Genomic DNA, 20657 nt, shown 5'->3' with positions numbered 1-20657 from the left:
GCTTGTCCTATTGGCAGTATGGAACCAGCCTTCATTGCCAGATCCTGCAGCCCACATAGGAGTCACCTAAACTGCAGGCACCATAGAGTCGGCTAACCCGACCGCAACACGACAGGACAACGCATTGGAGGCAAAGTGACGTTGACACTACCCGGAAACAGCTGGCGTGCTGGAACCAGGTAGGCAGGAGGGAGTACCCGTGCCAAAGTCACTGCCGAGGACCAGCTGACGGTACTGGAACCCGGATGGGTAGCAGAAGGTACAAGAGCAAATGGAACTACCGAGAACCAGCTGGCGGTGCTGGAACCCAGGGTGAATACTAAAAACAGAGTGGAGCCAGAGGTGTAATTGGAGCAAGTTTTAAATCCGTAGTACAGTGGATGTGGACAAAGCAGGAGAATTTGCCGGACACACATCTGGGGATCAGCTGACGTTACTGAACCCCAATAACACTGGAGCAAGCGTTGACTGTGCAGACGGCACTTCTGAGCAGCAACTAGCGGTATTGGAGCCCAGGGTAAATACTAAAAACGGAGGAGCCAGAGGTGTATTTGGAGGAGGTTTTAAATCCGTAGTACAGTGGATGTGGACAAAGCAGGAGAATTTGCCGGACACACAGCTGGGGATCAGCTGACGTTACTGAACCCCAATAACACTGAAGCAAGCGTTGACTGTGCAGACGGCACTTCTGAGCAGCAACTAGCGGTATTGGAGCCCAGGGTAAATATTAAAAACGGAGGAGCCAGAGGTGTATTTGGAGGAGGTTTTAAATCCGTAGTACAGTGGATGTGGACAAAGCAGGAGAATTTGCCGGACACACAGCTGGGGATCAGCTGACGTTACTGAACCCCAATAACACTGGAGCAAGCGTTGACTGTGCAGACGGCACTTCTGAGCAGCAACTAGCGGTATTGGAGCCCAGGGTAAATACTAAAAACGGAGGAGCCAGAGGTGTATTTGGAGGAGGTTTAAAATCAGTAGTACAGTGGATGTGGACAAAGCTGGAGAATTTGCCGTCCGCACAGCAGGGGAACAGGTGACGTTACTGAACCCCAATAACACGGCAGCAAGTGTTGACTGTGCAGACGGCACTTCCGAGCGCCAACTGGCGGTGTTGGAGCTCAGGGATTACAGTTCAGGTGGTAGAAACATGAACAGAACAGGAGACCTGGATACTGTTGCCAACCAATTATTTATTCTGGAAGAGGACTGGCAAATTCATGAGAGATCCAGGCCTTGTTCATTTTGAGAAAAGTAAGCCGGTCAACGTTATCGGAGGATAGGCGCATGCGACGGTCTGTTAGTACACCACCTGCGGCACTAAAGACGCGTTCCGATAATACACTAGCAGCAGGGCAAGCTAGCACCTCCAATGCATACTGACTAAGCTCTGGCCATGTATCCAGCTTACAGACCCAAAACTTGAAGGGAGAAGAGCCGTCTGGGAGTACAATAAGAGGGCAAGACATGTAGTCTGTCACCATCTGATGGAAACGTTGCCTCCTGTTGACTGGAGCCGTCTGTGATGGTGTAGACATTTGTGGAAGCGGGGACACAAAACTTTGCCACATTTCGGCCATACTGGTCTTGCCTTCTGCTGAGGCGCTGCTTCTGCTCCCTCTTTGTGCAGAGCTTCCTCCACTGCCTCGACGCACTGAGCTGCTTTGTAAAGCACTAGCAGCACTGCTCTCGGTTGGAATGGAGAACATGATGGAATGCACCAGTGCGTCTTGGTACTCCCGCATTTTACGCTCCCGGTTCAACGGTGTTATGAGGCTTTGTAAGTTGTCCCGGTAGCGAGGATCTAGGAGGGTGGACACCCAATAATCAGCCGTGTTGAGAATGTGGGCGATGCGGCGTTCGTTTCTCAGGCACTGCAGCATGAAATCAACCATGTGCTGCAGACTGCCAACTGGCCAAGAAACGCTGTCCCCTGCTTGAGGCGTGATCTCTGCCTGCTCTGCATCACCCCACCCTCGCTCTAGATACTGACTATTAGAGCATTGTGTACCTCCCTCCTCTGGACAGATGTCTTCCTCCTCCATTGACTCCTCCTCATCCTCCTCACAAAGTGTCCCCTGCCTAGGCCTTTGTGAGGAACCACGTTGCGCAGACTGTAGAGAAGCAGATGGCATTTGTGACTCCTCATCCTCCACCTCTTCCAAAACCTCGTCCCTTAGTGCTTGCAGTGTTTTTTCAAGCAGGCAGATAAGGGGGATAGTCATGCTGACTAGTGCATCATCTGCACTCGCCATCCGCGTGGAATAATCGAAGGCACGCAAAACGTGGCAAATGTCCTTCATAGAGGCCTACTCAGTGGTGGTGAAGTGTGAACGGCGCGCACTGCGACTTGTTTGCTCCTGCTGCAGCTGGTACTCCATTACTGCTGCCTGCTGCTCACACAACCTCTCCAACATATGTAACGTTGAATTCCACCTGGTGGGTAGGTCACATATGATGCGATGTTCCGGAAGACGTAATCGGCGCTGCAGAGCTGCAATGCGTGATCTTGCATTGCTGGAACGCCGCAAGTGAGCGCACTCTATGCGGACCTTGTGAAGCAGTGCATCAAGATCCGGATAGTCCCTCAAAAAACTCTGCACGACCAAGTTGAGCACATGTGCCAGACATGGGATGTGAGTGAGGTTGCCTAGGCCCAGAGCTGCCACCAGATTTCGGCCATTGTCACACACTACCATGCCTGGCTGTAGATTCGCTGGCACAAACCACACGTCGCTCTGCTGCTTGATGGCATTCATGAGCTCCTGCGCTGTGTGGCTTCGATTCCCCAAAGAAATTAATTTTAATACGGCCTGTTGATGTTTGGCCACGGCTGTGCTCATATTGGTCACCATAACAAGTAACCGTTCACGGGTCGATGTGGAGGTAGACCGTGACGGCTCCTGCAGCGCTGATTCAGAGGAACTGGAGTATGAGGAGGAGTCAATGTGTACAGACTGGATTCCTGCAATCCTTGGAGTTGGCAGAATATGTACAGCGCCACTCTCAAGATTTGTACCCGGCTCCACAACATTTACCCAATGGGCAATGAGGGAAAGGTATCGTCCCTGTCCATGCTTACTGGTCCACGCATCGGTGGTCAGGTGGACCTTGCTACTGACGGCGTTTTGTAGCGCATGTTTAATTTTTCCCTCCACATGATGTTGCAGGGCAGGGACGGCTTGCCTGTTGAAATAAAAGATGGGCACGTTGTATTGTGGGACTGCCAATGCCATAAAGTTACGGAATGTGTCAGTCTCCACCAGCCTGAATGATAGCATTTCAAGGGCCAGTTTAGGAATGCCAGCATTCAGAGCCTGTGCTCGGGGGTGGTTTGCCGAGTATGGGAGCCTTTTCTCCCATGCCTGTGCTAACGATGGCTGTAGACTGGCCTGGGAGTGTGAGGATGACTGGGAAAGTGGTGCTGTGGGTGGAATTACACTGTGTCTCTGTACAACAGTGCCAGAGATTCTTCCATGGCGATCCTGTGAGGAAGCCGAACCAGCTGTGTGTGAGCTGGAGGAAGAGGCTACAACACGAGCTGAAGAGGTGGTAGGTGGCGCTGTAGGTTGGCCTAGGTCTTCAGTGTGTTTTTGTAACTCCACCACGTGCTTGGTCCGCACATGTTTCCACATATTTGTGGTATTGAGGTTGCTGACACTTTTCCCTCTTTTCACCTTCTGACTACACAGCTTGCATTTGACAAAGCAAATGTCATCTGCAACTGTGTCAAAAAAGGACCAGGCACTGCAAGTCTTGGGAGCGCCCGCTTTGGATTTTGGAAGAGCCATGCTCCTAATGGGTGCCGAAGTGGAGGCTACAGGCAACCAAGTCTGCCCCCTCCCTCTCCCTCCTTTTTGGGCCGTTCGGGGAATCTCTTCCTCAGAGCTGCTCCCACCACCTTCCTGTCCCTCACGTCATGATGGGTCAAGGACCTCATCATCTACACCACCCTCTTCAAACAACTGCTTCTCCTGGGTAGTCTCGACAGCACAGTACGCACCAGAAAGGGGCACCTGAGTCTCATCATCAGATGCGTACTGAGGTGTGCTGCTGACCATAGGCACTGGCCCACCCGCCTCTTCAGATTCAGAGAGACAAAACGGTTGCGCATCTTCTTCAAATTCTCGAATTCTGCTTGGCTGGCCCCCTCTTTCCAAGCCAAGAGATTCAGAGAACAGAAGTAGAGATGGCTCCTGTCCAGGGCTCTCTGACTGCCTGGGCAATTTGGCAGGTGGTGAAGAGACAGATGGGTGCTCTTCAGTGCTCAGGACCTGAGAGGATCTGGAACTAATTGAAGTCGATGCGTTAGCTGCCATCCATCCGACAACGGCTTAAATTTGGTCCTCGCACAGCAGTGGGGTACGGCTAGCTCCTACAAAGCTGCGCATAAAGGACTGTTCCCTGGTAAAACTGGGGGATGCTGAGTCACTGGTGCCCGCAGCAGGCACAGAATCCCCACGTCCTCTCCCTGCAGGCACAGAATCCTCACGTCCTCTCCCTGCAGAAACTCCACACCCATGCCCACGCCCACAACCACATGCCTTACTCCCTGCCTTCTTCATCTTGGTAGACTGATAAAGATAGGCAGAAAAGTACTAAGGGCTTAGTGTGCTTATTCCTGAACAGCTGCTAACAGGTATAAGAAACACTAATTTTATAAAGTGTGGACTAGACTTTAATATGAGCTAATGTGGCCTACACAACTGTAAAGTGGAGTGTTTGGTGAACTTTATTTAGGTTTTTTTTGTCACAAAAAGACACTGGATGTGCCTAAAGATGTAATAACGATAGTATCACAAACTTTTTGTAGCTATTACAATGTAGGAAGGTAACCTACAATGCAATAGATGAGGCTGCAAAAAATAGGCTAATACTAATCTGGCTGGGGCTGCAGGGCCCAATGCTGCAGAAAGGCTCCTCTAACTACTCCTATATAGTGTGTTTGGAACCAATTTAGCTGAATACGGATGGAACCACCACACTAATAGGAGATATCAGGAAAAATTATGAATTGGCAAAAAAGGACAATGTATGAGGCAGTGACACACATTGAGTGCACTACAACCAGACGTGGTTGAAGCACACACTACAGGGTGAGCTGCACTCACACACCAGACCTTGCAGACAGCGGTGAACAGTACAGATGCAGAGCACTGTGCACTAGTGCTGCAAGACCAAAAAAATTTCTCTATCTACTCCTATATAGTGTGTTTGGAACCAATTTAGCTGAATACGGATGGAACCACCACACTAATAGGAGATATCAGGAAAAATTATGAATTGGCAAAAAAGGACAATGTATGAGGCAGTGACACACATTGAGTGCACTACAACCAGACGTGGTTGAAACACACACTACAGGGTGAGCTGCACTCACACACAGAGACCTTGCAGAAAGCGGTGAACAGCACAGAGAACTGTGCACTAGCGCTGCAAGGCACAGCGATTTATAAAGTAGCTTGGGTAAAGCAGAATAGACCAAATAGGTAGCTAAAACTGTCCCTCAGAACAACAGCGTCCTATCCCTAACTGAATTCACAGCAGAGTGAGCTCAAAATGGCGGCGGCGGCTTTTATAGTGCATCATGACATCATTTCAGCAGCCAATCACAGCCATGCCATTAGTTAAGATGCCTACATGCCTAACAGGATGTGCCCACACTTCTTAGGATCCTCATTGGCTGAATAAAATGAAAATGGCTCATTGCATTATGGGAACTTCCGATTCCGGTATACGATATTGCAAAAGTATCGGAATTAAGTATCGGAATTCCGATACCGCGAATATCGGCCGGTACCCGATATTTCAGTATCGGAATGCTCAACACTAGTTATAAACAATGTGGAAGCAAGCAAACAGTGCAACACAGATTGAGTTCACAATAAGTGCTCTTGACAGTATTAAGAATGGCACATTGAGAAATCCAAATATGCTTTACAGCTTCCATTAAGTTGCTGGGCCCAGTAATAAATAAACTCAAAGAGTATATAGATGGAAGAGTTATAAAGATCGATCTCGCCCACCCCACCGGAGTACATCTAACTTAAAGGGGTTTTCCCACGAACAAAAGTTCATTTTAATAGTTGTCTGTGTCTGACCGTGTACGAAACATACCACAGCTCTTGGGCAGGGGAGGAAGCAAACGACCATAGACATTACAGCACAGGATCTCAGAGGATTCATTTTGTGAGGTAAAACATTGTTTAAAAACAGGCAGGTTTCCCCCTTGCCCTTAAGCCCAGCTGTTGAAATCTTCATGAAACTAGTGTCAGATGATTTTAGAAAGCTATCTACGAGACCCAGACAAGATAACCTCACATACCATCAACGTGAGGCTATTAAACAGCTCCAATCATACTACGATGTGGTGTATAAAGCGGTGAACATGGGGGGAGACATTGTTATTTGGCCTTGTGAAAAATATGAATGCAAAGTTTACCGCCAGTTGAGGGACACTCAGACCTACACCAGACTATCTTACAACCCAATGTTCCAATGTTCTCCTTCTCGGTCCAGCTTCAGAGGATCTTCATATGAGCTTGCGAGGATGGGACTATTAAGAAAAGATAGTGGAGGGATTGTCTGTCAGATTCCCTAAGACCCCAACCTTCTACCTCCTACCCAAGATCCACAAGGACGCCATCAATCTTCCCAGGCGTCCGGTTGTTTCAGGCAGAGAGGGGCTATTTGAGCCTATTTGTAAATTCAAAATGTCTGTGTATAGAAGAGACTGGTCCGTCAACTGGTAGGCTAATTGGCTGTGTATACATCTTTGCATAGGTCAGGACTAGAAAAGCAATAAGAATGGGATAGCTGTGCCGAGATGGTGTCATTCTAGGTATTGTGTTTGAAAATACCAAATATCAAAATACTAAAAACATAGAAAAAGAAGGTACTGATAAGGCATAAACAGTTTCTATTATTTCTCAAAAAGGCTATGACATAGTTTCCACACAATTAAGAGATGACATTTTCCATCATGGATCTATTTATTGGCTTACATTGTCTTTAATGGAATCTAACAGAAGGTTTTTGCTATTTTTTCTGAGAGCACCATGATGTAGGGGCAGAGAGCCTGATTCCAGTGATGTGTCACTTATTAGGCTGTGCTGTTGTTTCAATAAAATCAATGTTTTATCATCAGGAGATTATTACTAGAGGACTAGTTGTCTCGTGTCTCCTAGTCCAACCACACACCCTACCTCTGATTAGCAGCTTACTCTCATTATACAATGTACACAGAAAGCTGCCAATCAGTGCTGTGGGCGGGATCACAACTGCTACAAACGATAAACTAAGTGCTACATCACTGGAATCAGGGTCATTTTCCAAGACCCATAGCGTTTCCATTTTTTGGGATTTGGGTTCGGGTAAGGGCTTATATTTTGCGTGCCGAGCTGATGTTTTTATTGATACCATTTTGTGGTATACACAATGTTTTAATCGCCCGTTATTTCATTGTATTGAAGTGTTGCGACGACCAAAAAAACGTAATTCTGGCGTTTTGATTATTTTTTCATAGCGCCATTTACTGATTGGATTAATTCTTTTCATATATTGATAGATCAGGCGTTTATGAACACGGCGATACCAAATATGTGTATATGTGATTTTTTTTTAATTGTTTTATTTTGAATGGGGTGAAAGGGGGGTGATTTAAACTTTTATATTTTTTTATTTTTTTAATATTTTTAAAAACATTTTTTTTTACTTTACAAATACTTCAATAGTCTCCATGGTAGACTAGAAGCTGCGATTGTCTAATCGCCTGTGTGTAGCAGAAATGCTCACTGGCTTTGAGCGACGCTCATAGCCTCCCGGCAATGACAACTGCAAGGGTCTCCTGCAGACCACAGGTTGTTATGCCAACCCATCGGCAACCCGCAGTCATGTGACACGAAATTGACAGCGGCATTTAACATGTTAACAGCCATGGGTGGATCACAATTCCACCTGTGGCTGTTAGGGGAACATGACAGCTGATCAGATTAGTTGTCATGTCCCCGGAAAGGTGCAGGCTCTGACGAAAGGGAGAGACCCTACCTGTGCCGTACATGTATGACACATGTCGGAAAGGGGTTAAAGCAACAATATATGAATATACTGCACCTCAATAATCAATGACAATCAATGTTTTTTTTTAAAAAAAAAAACAACAACTCACCTTTTCTAGGTAAATAGTAATATTTTGCGCTAATATTTCTATTCTTTCCACCAAAGAATTTTTCTTCAGCTAAGCAAAAAAGAGAACATGTAAATATCAATTATAGATACTAGAGATGATGAAATCTTTTGAAATTCAAATTCATCAGCTTTGGTGAATTTTTCTAAAACAAAACATGAATAATTTCGAATCTATTACCACAGTTGATGAGCACAGAATTTTTCAAATTTTTCTTGTACCAAGAAGTCTTGAAGCCCTCATACACATTGAAAATAAAATTGGCCAAACCCTACATTATCATCAGGATCAGCCAACAGTCTAATGTGATTTTGGACTTCCCAAAGCTCCCTCAGCAGATGATGTTAGGGGAGAGAAGGATCCATCCTGCTGAATTTCAGCAGCCAACCCTTTTTTGTGATGGCTCTCTTATAGAGAACTCAGGAGCCAAACTTTCCCCCTTTGTATGAATGGGTTGGGAGAGTTATATGTTGGCTGACAGCTATCTAATGTGTTTGAGAGCTTTTGACATGTAGCTATGTTGCCCACTCCAATCAAACTGATCACTTATTTTATGCCAAGTCTTGCCCCGAAAAATAAAAACAAAGCTGGAATCTAATTGAATGAGTTTGTGCATGAATGGCCAATATTTTATTATAAAAGTTTGGGTTAAATAAAGATCATTATTTTACTGTATATTCATTTCACATCAGGCTTCTCACCTTATTCACACTTTCACTGTCAGGAACATATCCAGACACCATCGTCACTATAATCAGCGCCATATTGGTGTTTTCTCTTTTTCCTAAATACCTAAGGAAGTTAGAAAGACTAGTAATATATCACAGACAATAAGAATGGAAAGAAGAAAAGTCAAAAGAGCATCTAGAATAATGGGATGCTTTAGTTTTAGTTGCTTAGTGGATAATTCCTTTGTGCGGAAGGTCTAGAGTCCGAAGGGGAGGTATTACTGTATTATTACATAGCAGTCATGTATAAGCCTAGCTCACTATGGCAGGAGCTGCTCTTACCTACTCTGGTCCTGCTGTATAATGTTGGTATTTTTGAAGACACAAACCCATTAAAGGAGTACTGCCACCATGTAATGTTATGGAATATTGCTAGGATGAGCTATAAACAGAGACATAATCGTAGTGGGTGTAAGATTTGGAATTGTACCTGGTCCATGAAGCCTAGAGAGGTCAAAAACTTCCCTTTTGGCTCACATGAGATGCCATGCATTATTAAAGATTAATAAAAGTTGGAGGCCTTGTTGGAGATTTTACATTGGGGCGCACAAGTTTCAAGTTATACCACTGGCCATAACATAACAGTAGAGGTCTGCTCTCAAGAACTTCTTAAAAAATCAAACCAGTTATATACGTGATATGAAGCACGTTATTTCCTTCTTAGATGGTACTATATGGTAAGACTCATGTATATGGTTATCTTGTGATGTTGTGGGATTATATCCATGTTTTCCTCATGAACTAGCTATTTCTTCATTATCCCATCATTTACACAATTACAGTGTTTAAACTATTTAGATAAAACTATTTATTCTAATGGCAGTGGGCTTTTTTATTACACCACAATTATTATTCTTTGAATGGGGTGATCTATCTCCCATGACAAGGAGCTTCTATGGGAGAGGGGTCTTCCCCCTCTATAGCAAATATCATTATGTCCAAATGGGAGGAACTATATATTTTCTCGGATGCCTGTCCTTTCCTCTTCCATATCAGGTGATATGGTCGTTATATAGACGACCTCCTCTTGATATGGGACAGGTCTAAAGACATAGCCATCAGTTTTGTGCAATACTTGAACAACAATAATATGAAACTAAAATTCACTACCAATATACAAGAAATACAAATAGATTTCTTAGACATTTCCTTGTCCAATCTTTCTACTGATGTGACAATTGTCCCTTACAAAAAATAGAGCTACAGCTGATTGGATGCTAAAGAGAGCTAACAACATTGTCAGACATATTGATAGAACAAGTATGCTTGGTGACAATAACAAAAAGTTTGGTCAGTATTCAGACATCACTTTTTTGTTTCTAGGTATAGTCCACAATTTAATGCTATAAAAAATATTGTCAAGATATACATGCCCATGCTGTACCAAGATACCAATTTAAAAAGAATACTCATTAATCCAGTTAGATTTGTAGCTAAAAAAAGTACCTACCTTCGGAATTATCTTGTCTCGTAGCTTATTTTTGAGTAATAATTCCTCTCCCAAAAACATGATTATACGCAAAGGGTTTCTACAAATGTGGACACTCCATCTATACATGTTGCAAACATGCGGTAAATACCCCTAATTTTACTTCTTTGTTCATCAAAAAACATATAACATATTTAACTTTATCAATTGTAACACGACTCATGTGGTTTACCTTAGCTTTTGCAACACCTGCAACATTCAATATGTAGGTTGCACCAGACGACACTTATCTGATGCTACTAATAAATTGATAAGCAAATTTTCTGCTGCCACAAACATTTTACGATGAAACACGGAGGAGACACAGCGTCGTGTGTGGTGACTAGCAATGAACCAGATCACCGCAGGAAGCTTCTCAAAAGAGAATTTTGGTGGATCTACGAAAATGCCACAAGGCTTGAATATTAGACATGACCTTATTTATCATTATGAATGCCTTTGTCCAAAATTTTCCCATGTGTATTTCTGATGTCTTTGTATTTTGTTTTTAATTCTATTAATTTTATATGTGTTTAAACAATGGTTTCTGATTGGTCTCGATGAAACACATTTGTGGCCCTAAAATTGCCTGCGGGGTGGTGACATGGTGGTCATATATTTTATATTCATCCAATAAACTTTGGTTTTAAGAAGATCTTGACACTGGAATAATCCTTTACTCCTTCATCCATGGTCTTGAGAAGTGGTTCGAGTGTATGAAGTTGCACTATATTCACTTAACTAGTGCTGCAGACCCTTTATTCAAAGGATAATATGAGTCACTGCAGTTGGACAGTCACTGACCAGAAACTAAGGACCAATCCTAATGATATGCCATTATTACTTGTATGGTCGATAAAGCCCTTTAAATAATGACTTAAGTTTTAGTGTAAATTTATGTATTTTTTGGCTGAGCGGCTTGTATAGATAAGATTGTCACAACATTATCAATTTGTGTACTGACAACTACTTCCAGGCATCTTTCAACTTACCTAACGTCCACATGGACATTAAACTTTTTCTTAGATGCATGAGTCCAGTCTGACGGCTCAGTGCTCACATTGAAAGAAAAGTATTCTTTTTCAGTATGCTCAGGCAGAACATTGCAATGTAAATGTGACTGTGAATAAATGATTAAAATATCAAGAATTTAACATTTTTTGAGGAAACCATCATCAGTTGTCTTTCCAACAATATGATTTTAGATTTTGGTATTTTAATTTTGGTGGAATACTAATTATCAATTTCTACCTGTAAGTAGACGAATCCTTCGCCTGTAGCAGCGACACTATATTCTCCAGGGATTTCTGGAAGATCAATTTTTTGTACATAAAGACTATTGCTTTTGTTTACATGGACGATCTTCTCGAATCCAGACTTTGAATGAATTGTCACTGTTGAATCGCCCTTTTTGCGGTAGATGGCTTTGGCATATTTAGCCACAGCTTGGAGAGCGATGGTCGTGTCCTGCAGAACCAAGTGCAAAATAAAGAAATAAGACATCGGTTGAAAAAAAAAATTGCTAAATTTTAGGCAGGATTTCTGCAGCAACTTAATGTCCACACTGGTATAAGCCAGTGAACACGCTGTGTATAGGGTTCCTATCCCTTGAGGAAAGATTTTGTGAAAAAGGAGTGTACATGTTGGATTTCAACATGCATATAATGGGTAAGTTGGGAAAAATCAGGGTAGGCCAACCAAACAAGACTTCAGACAGCAGCTATTTAATAGATTCAATTTGTTATTTCACTTATTACGTTTTCAGAAGAAATATCCAAGGGAGGTCACAAAAGATTAGTCTAAAAATGTCCCATGCTTAAAATACAGTAATAATCTATTCAACGTAAAGCTCACTCAAAAACATGGGAGCACTTACTGAGTATAGAAGATACAACCTTCATTTTCCAGAAGTAACAAAGCTTCTTTACTGTCAGAGTAGTGAAGCTGTGAAATAGTCATCTCAGGAAATGATTTTTAGAAAAATTGACGACTTATATGAATGCATAGATTCATTGTAAGAAGTCAGATCATCACTTCGAGTCTCTAAAGATTGTTTTCACTCTAAGGTCAATATTAGCTTATGTCTTATGTATTTTTTTCCTTTTTTTCTTTTCTCTTGATAAATTGGAGAGAAAAATTCTAAGATTTACCCCTTCCCATCTTTTTTTTTATTTAGGTTTTCTCCCTTTTTCTGGTTGAACCTTGGTAACCAATGATATAACCCTTTTGGAACATTTTCCTTGAATCATTATGAAAATAGTCACTAAGAATATGCATTGAAAAATTATACGAGGGTCAGTCAATAAGTAATGCCTCCTATTTTTTTTCTCCTTAAATAAGGTAGTTATGTTAAATATTCGAATTTGGCACAATTCCTCAAACCTACTTCTCCAATCCACAGCAATTGCAACTTCCTGCACCAACAGGTGGCAGGACTGTATCCGTTTGCAAACTGGCTGACATCGATGTTCGTATTAGACAATGTTCTGTGATTGAATTCTTGCATGCAGAAGGTGAAACGTCCATTCGAATTCATGAGAGACTGAAAAATGTGTACGTTGATGCAACAGTGGATGTCAGTACTGTTAGACGATGGGTTCGTCGCTGTAACACAGCTGAAGGGCCATCACCGTTGGCTGCCAAAATGCCTAGTGGCAGACCAGTAACCGCAGTGACTCCAAGCAACATTCAGCGAGTCGATGACATCATTCGTGGTGACCGCCGGGTGACTGCAGATGAATTGTGTGGCATTATCTGCCTCAGTTAAGGCAGTGTGATGAAAATTATTGGACAACTGGGATACAGAAAAGTTTGTGCACGGTGGGTCCCAAGAATGCTTTTTTCCATGCTGGAATACATGCCCTTGTTAAACGGTGGACCGAGACTATGGAAATGGATGGAGATTATATTGAAAAGTGACAAATTAATCGTTAATGTTGTGGTTTTCAACCTATGTAATTGCATTTGAATTTCTTGCCAATTAAAAGGAGAAAAAAATAGGAGGCATTACTTATTGACTGACCCTCGTATATGATTGTGTTGGCTGCAAGAAAAAAAAATAGTTTCAGAAAAATGGTAACCTGAGAAGAACCGAAGCCGCCCCATGGATTTTGCTCTTTCACCATCCAACGGATGATATCCACACTGTCTTCCAAATTCTTCATGGTTGTTATCTTATCAGAAAGCAAGGTCAGAACAACATATGAGGCCGTCTCAACGTTTCCATATCCACCTATTTTTCAGAGTTCATAGAACAAAAATATTACAGTAGTAGCTAAAAATCAGTAATTTACTTTATTTTATTTTTTTTAGTAGCCACATTTCACACTTCTGCATTTTGGGGCTTGCATGCAGGACTGTTTGGGTTGCATTGACTAACTATTCAAAATTATTTTTGTATCAAAATTGGAATATGTTAGTTGGACACGGTATGCACTTTTATTAATTTCTTTTACACTTTCTATTTTTTTTTCGTTTTCTTTTTTTTTCATGTCATTTGTTAATATTTTCCTAAATTTATGTATCAATTTTAATTTTAGTATGGGGCAATGTTGTGAGTGTTTACTGCTTTCTCTACTTACGAATCACTGGTAACAGGACTCTTATAATAACAGCCTATTAAATTAGTATTATAAGTGAACAGTATTCACAAACGTGCTACATTCATTTCTGAGAACATTGTCTTAAAGACAACCTATATTTAAATTCAAACCAGCAGGAGGTAAAGCTGTAGCTTTGATGATGGCCTGTAGAGATGAGTGAATTCATTCAATGCTATTTTTTTGGACATTTACAAATTTAACATTTCTTATTTCGTAATTTTTGCAAAAGCGGTTGATTTTTGTTAAAAAATGTGCAAAAAAAATGTGCAAAAAAAAATGTAGACAATTAACTGTTCATGTCTGTGTTTGCACAACTGGTTTACTATTTAAAATTGACAATCATATATGCAACACCTATACTGGGCTAGCTGCCACATTTTGCTTTCTGTATGTGCACCTACCTATGTAGCATTACTTGTTTTGTTTGTCAAGTGTTGAATAACTGGTGTTGAAAAGATTGTCAAAAGTTAATAGTAGTGTCATACAAAATTTATGGTATAACAAAAAGTGGCAATGGTAGTGCATGGCATAATGTAAAAAAAAACATACAATTGTTAAAAATGTGGTAGCCCAACCATTACCACTAGCATTAGCTGTCAGGGCAGTAGTGCTATGAAACAAAGATTACAATTGGCCCATTTTGCCTCCACTAAGCATATTAGTGGGGGGGAAAACAGAGGGTGTTAGGAATACTAGATGGTGGCCCGATTCTAACGCATCGGGTATTCTAGAATATGTATGCGGCCGACCGGGCGCAATCAGCAGAACGTTGTTTAAATTTGGCGCCAAAATCGCTGATTGGTCGCGGCCGGCAACCGCGACTAATCAGCAAAACGGTGTTTAAATTTGGCGGCAATATCGGTGATTGGTCACGGGTGGCGGCCGCGACCAATCAGCGAACTGTGTTAGTGAGGACCGGAGAGCTTGTTTAAATTTGGCGATAAAATCGACCAATCAGCAGAGCGTTGTTTAAATTTGGCGGCAATCTCGCTGATTGGTAGCGGTCACCGGCGGCCGTGACCAATCAGCAGAGCGTTGTTTAAGTTTGGCGCCAATCTCGCTGATTGGTCGTGGCTGGCGGCCGCGACCAATCAGCACAGCGGTGTTTACATTTTGTGCCAATCAGCAGAGCGGCGTTTAAATTTGCAGCCTATATCGCTGATTGGTCGCGGCCGGCCACTGCGGCCAATCAGCGTCGTATTAGTGTGGGCCCGGGAGCGGCGCTGCTTGTGCGGCTCCGTATTAGTGAGGACCGGGGAGCGGCGCTGCCTGTGTGGCTCCTTCTGCTGCGAGAAGCCGGGAGATGAGCGGCTGCTCGCAGCAGAAGCATCCCGACCGGCGGAGCCGCTCCCCGGTCCTCCGTTCATACTTGCTGTCGGGAGATCAGCGGGCCAAGCCGCTGATCTTCCGACATTAGCCGCATGAAGGTCAGCGGCGCCGGTCGGGGTAGTTGTGCTGCTAGCGACCCGCTGCATCGCCGCTGACCTCCGTCCGCCAGATGAGCCGCTAACGGCTGCCGGACCAATGAGCGACGCGGGATTTCCAAGACAGACAGACAGACAGACGGGATAAGACGATTATATATATAGATATGGCACAACACTCATCTCCGCCACAACAGGACGATGTTACCTCTGACAGCAACACTGTCAGTTTGAGTCAGTGTTCTACACAAAACAGTTTGTCTGTTCACAATAACTAAAAGGGATAGTCTTTTGACCATTTTATAATTAATGTCAGTGCACTGTGTTATTAAATGAGCTGATAATGAGCTGATTGTTACTACCTTTCTATGGTGAGGCCACATTGACATTAGTAAGGCTGCGTTTATTAAAGAACTGGGAATGGGTTGGATAAATTCCTAGGAGGCCTCAGTGGGTACACATGTCTTTTCAAGTCAATTTGAAGCTTTACAGTATTGCATTTCATAGGTGAATCAATAATAAAAAAAAATAGTCGGATCTGGCGTATTTGAATTTAGAAAGATTCAATCACCTCTACTGACCATTCAGCGGTAAAACATGGATGATTTCGGTCAAACAAAGTGAAAGCTGCAGTTTAAACGGTTACTCCTACTTATTGTAAAAAAAGAGGATTGAAGTGCCCTGTTAGAATTGAGTGATGGAAATCCTTTCTGTCATTATTCCATTCATTATTTATACATTGCTCGGTTATCTCGAGTTTTCCCAGTCAATGAACAGGATGGTGGTGCGCATATGTGGCCAGTGCTCCTCTCTACTAGGGCTCATTTTAGTGATCTGCTCTCTCCATCAGTGGGGATCCCAGCAGTTAGAATGTCAGATATCAGAAAGTTATCCTATATCCAGCAACGTTTCAGTCCTCTTATGAGTCATGAGTCACGAGGCGGCTCTTCAGACTGTCCACATCACACTGTGCTCTGTGTGGCCTTTACAATGTTGGCCTATCAAGCAACAGAATGGGGTTCCAAAGGTTTACATTTTAAAAGAGACTTCTCGCTCTTTGAATAGTCTGAATTTATGTCATGTGACTCAGAAGAAGACCGGCTTTGGACACCAGAGAAGACTTTGATAGTTGAGCATGTTAACACATTGACTCCACTACACATATGCACAGGTTTAAAGGGAGAAAAGCTAATGGGGGTGCTTATTTAAAGAAGAACTCCTCCCATCAAAGTTTCTATCCTCTTAATATATTGCAGTCATCATATTATATAGCACTGTGTACTTACAATTGCTCATTTTGCCTTTCTACCCAGATAATTATTCTCTTTTCCATTAGTTCTATGACATCAAATTATTAAAAACTGACTAGCTGAATCCTTCTAAGCTCTATGTAGAAACAAGAAGTTTATTTTCCCTGTATTACTCATGAATCACTGGGGAATGATAATAAATGCAGGGGCAAGAGACTTCTTCTTTCTACATAGCAGAGAAAATAGAAGAGTCAGCTGGGTAAAAAAGCAAAATGAGCAATTGTAAGTACACAGTGCTATATAATGTGATGATTGCAATATATTGTAATAATAGGATAAAAACTTTGATGTGAGTGCGTTTTTAAGAGTTAATTTGTACATATATTTCTTCTTCACACCTTCTTTTACAATGCTCTGTTCCAGTTTCTCCAGGATCTGATGTCTCAGCTTGCTGTCTCTGGATAAAGTGAAGGCATACGCCAGAAGAGCCAGGGTATACATCGATTTAACACTATCCACTGATTTCCTAAGACAGCTCAGGGCATTTTCCACAATACTTCCCTAAACATAATATAAACAACAATGTACAATATTAATAGACATCATATCACAGATAGTTTAAAGCACATTAACCACTGCTGACACTGCTGTGTGCCTCCGATAGGAGAGATGACGAAGCATACTCATCTCTCAATTTGTACAAGTGATCTGTAATTTCCAGGCAATTTTCAGAACTCCTATAGAAATGAATAGAGAACTGTGCATGAGCGGCCACCTCTCCTGTGTCAGCGGTGTGCGACACAGCCCCATTCTGGAGATGGAAGATTGGGCTTCTGTGTATATGATAAATATATATACAGTGGGAATAACTGTTAAAGACTTTTTTAGGAATGATAAATTTGTAAATCCTTAAAACTCCAATACTTTTCATATGTTAACAGTTTTGCACATGAGCATAAAATTACTCACATTATAAATGGCCTGATGTTCAAGGAGGGCGATAGTGACGTATGCCGTGCACGTAATCTCATTTTCTGCCTAAAGTTAAAAAAAAAAAGTTTAGAAAATGTAGTTTCATCATTAGAGTGCACATATTTAGGATTTGTCAAGATTATACAGATTATACTCCAGGGAGTCCAAAAATGTTCTTAATTGAAGCAACACCTAGGGAGATAGTGAACCCATTGTCTTCCATCACAACTGCAAAGCTATGTTCACACGTTGCATTTTTACATTTTTTTCAGCAGCCAAAACTTACTGTCTTGGCAGTAAAAATGTTTTTTTGCAGAATTTTTTTGGTGTAGATTATTTATGTCATTTGGCTACAGTATTTGTTTAATAAAGTTATTTAAAAAAAAAGCTGCAGAAATGCTGCAAAACGCTACAGAAACTAAACTAATTATTTTTGCACTTTCTCTTTACTTTCTATGAGTGAAAATAAGCTGAAAGAATTGTTATGCTGCAAATTTAAAAAAACACTGCAGTTTTCCAATTCAGTTGGGAAAAAATTAAGCATGTGCTTGAGATGTTTGAAATCTTATAGCTTTTGGTGTTACTGTAAAAAACAGCTTTTAATTTGCATAAAATATGCTACAAAAAAAGGCAAAAACACAATGTATGTGTGGCACCCCAGGGGTCTGTTTGCCACAGTAACAGAAATATTATGTCTGAGAGCAAGTGGGAGGTTTCTCTGGTCAGGAGCCCTAAGCATGCAACACTGCCCGCCCAGACCTGGGAGGGGAGGAATCTGCCCTTATAAACTGGGTCTGGGGTGGGATTAGGTGAGTTAGAGCTTGGAGAGGGAAAGATACAGCAGGAGCTCTGTAGGAACAGTAGCTGAAGACCAGGGGCTGGAAGCTAGATAGCTCGCCCTGGCTGAAGACACTAAACCCGGACACGGAGTCCGAGGCTGTGGGGACATCCAGGTCCAGCAGCAGAATCCAACCGGCAGGGGATTCCAGGTCCTCTGGCCTTAGAAGCCCGGAGGCACGGTCACAAGCAAGGGACCAGCACCGCCGTCGTGGAGCGGAGGCTAACAGAAGGCCCCAAGTCACCAGCCATACGGGTGAGCACCACACGGTATACTCAGGGACGTGGGCTACTTGTAACCGCTTACAGCAAGGTAGCCAGGAAAGAGTGCAGATAGACGGGGAGGCCTACAACTCCGCCTGGCCAGGGGAGATCCTGCTTGCTCACAGACTGACCAGGCCTCTACTGCTAACCAGTACTCCCGGGAGGGTCTGCTTTATACCATCAGTAAAGACCCTGAACTGCACCACACGTCTCTGTGTTTCTTCACCGCACCAGCACTACTGGTGCTGGGACACTCGCGCACCATCACTCCCATCATCTACACTAGCTGCCCTGAGGCAATACTTCTCCCGTGGGGAGTTATCCCATACTTGGCTGCGCTTACAACATCAGCCTCAGCGGTCTGCAGCGCAGCGGCGGTCCCCACTGACCGCAATCCACGGGTGGCGTAGTTGGACATTTGTTATTGCACTAAGACTGCCACTGTTTTGACCACCCTGAGCCACGGACCGGGTCGCCGCCACACTGAGACTACCACCTCCAGCATCCCACCAGAGGCCCGGTTCCGGGTTCCCCACGCGGCCCAGGGGGCGCGTCAACTTTGGCGTAGTCGGCAGGATTTAGTGCCCGCAACCACCGTGTACTGCATGCCTGAAAAAGACTTTTGTACTTACCTGTGGCGAAGTTTCCCGCCGTCCGGAGTCGTTTCCCGCCATCGGACGCCATCTTGGGTCGTTTCCCGCCATCTTCTGCCGTCTTCCCGCCATCCGCAGCTGCTTCCCGCCTTCGGACGCCATCTTCCGGACGCCGCACGGGAAGAAGAGGGGCGTGGACGCCGAAAGCGCGCGAGATCCGAAGCTCCACCCCACGCACTGACGCTGCGTAAGGTCCTGGAAGGGAGGAAGAGCGACGCTGACGTCATCGGAGCGCGACGCCAGGTCCTCTACCCCGACGATTGACTGCGGAGCCGCGGCCTATGGAAGAAGAGCATCGTAAGGTAAGCCACGGTCCACTAGGGGGGTAGAAGGATGTCGGATACCGAGGGGAGCTCCACCGCCACACCGGCCGCCAGCGCAACCGCTGCAGCGGTCATGCCATTCACCATGCCTTATATCCCGGGGGCAACCTGGCTACCCCAGTACTCAGGGGAGTCACATACCTTAAGTGACTTTAGGGAAAGACTGGATAGCCTCTTCCAGGTATACCCCCTCACGGAAGAGCAAAAAGTGAGCATCCTGGTGGCCCAGTTAATTGGGGCAGCCCAAAGGGAGGTAAAGTCCTGGTCACCTGGGAAGAAGAGGACTGTCAGAGAAATACTAGCCCGGCTGAAAGACACATTTGATACCCGAACCTCAGCCGAAATAAAGCTCAGATTTTACGGATGCAAACAGCGGGCAAGAAAGTATAAGAGACTATGCTCTAAACCTACAAGAGGCCCTAAGAGCCATTAAACAGGCAGACCCTGACAGCATGGGAAATGAAGACAAGCTGTTGACCGAACAATTTATTGAGGGTCTACTGTGCAATGCCCACCGAACCCAGTTGCGGGCAATGGCCTTACAGGACCCTGACCTGGACTTTGCACAGTTCAAGGACAGAGCCATCCGGGTGCTCCGAGAACCGGCACCAGGTGGCGCTGTGACCCACAGGCGCCTTGCTCTCACTTATCACCAGGACGCGGCGCCCTTGTCTGCAGGGCCTGTGGGAGCTGATGCGCAGGCTTTGAACAATAACCCGGCTACAGACCTGCAACATCATGTCCAAGAGCTGACTAAGAGCATTGCCCCGCTAACCAGAACTGTGCAGTCTTTACAGGTCTCTTCTCCTGGAAAGATCCAGCTGGCATCCGGACCGGAGGACATCCCGTGGCGCCGACTGAGGAGGACCCCACCGGCCAGAGGAAGACCTAGCGACAGATACAATGAGGACGGACGGCCCATCTGCCGCCGCTGCAATCAACCCGGACATA

General features: G+C 43.9%; 1 protein-coding gene across 3 annotated transcripts in view; it reads right to left on the bottom strand.

Annotated features, from left to right (window-relative positions):
* The window catches only part of LOC141273397 (alpha-2-macroglobulin-like protein 1), a 302764-nt gene that overhangs the window by 15481 nt on the left and 266626 nt on the right, over positions 1-20657 (bottom strand). For 2 of the 3 annotated variants that reach the window (XM_073685165.1, XM_073685166.1), the window contains exons 27-34: positions 19363-19662; positions 17627-17695; positions 17056-17218; positions 13462-13613; positions 11633-11848; positions 11374-11501; positions 8887-8977; positions 8168-8236 (exon numbers count right to left, since the gene is read on the bottom strand). In XM_073685165.1, the coding sequence (XP_073541266.1) occupies positions 8168-8236; positions 8887-8977; positions 11374-11501; positions 11633-11848; positions 13462-13613; positions 17056-17218; positions 17627-17695; positions 19363-19662 (1188 nt within the window). The remainder of the gene's footprint in view (positions 1-8167; positions 8237-8886; positions 8978-11373; positions 11502-11632; positions 11849-13461; positions 13614-17055; positions 17219-17626; positions 17696-19362; positions 19663-20657) is intronic. The other variant, XM_073685167.1, reaches the window with a different exon arrangement.

Source organism: Phyllobates terribilis, unplaced genomic scaffold, assembly GCF_046119375.1.
Source record: "Phyllobates terribilis strain yellow unplaced genomic scaffold, ASM4611937v1 Scaffold_5__5_contigs__length_657084704, whole genome shotgun sequence".
In the NCBI taxonomy this organism is placed as follows: Eukaryota; Metazoa; Chordata; class Amphibia; order Anura; family Dendrobatidae; genus Phyllobates; species Phyllobates terribilis.
This window is presented reverse-complemented; position numbering and strand designations above follow the sequence as displayed.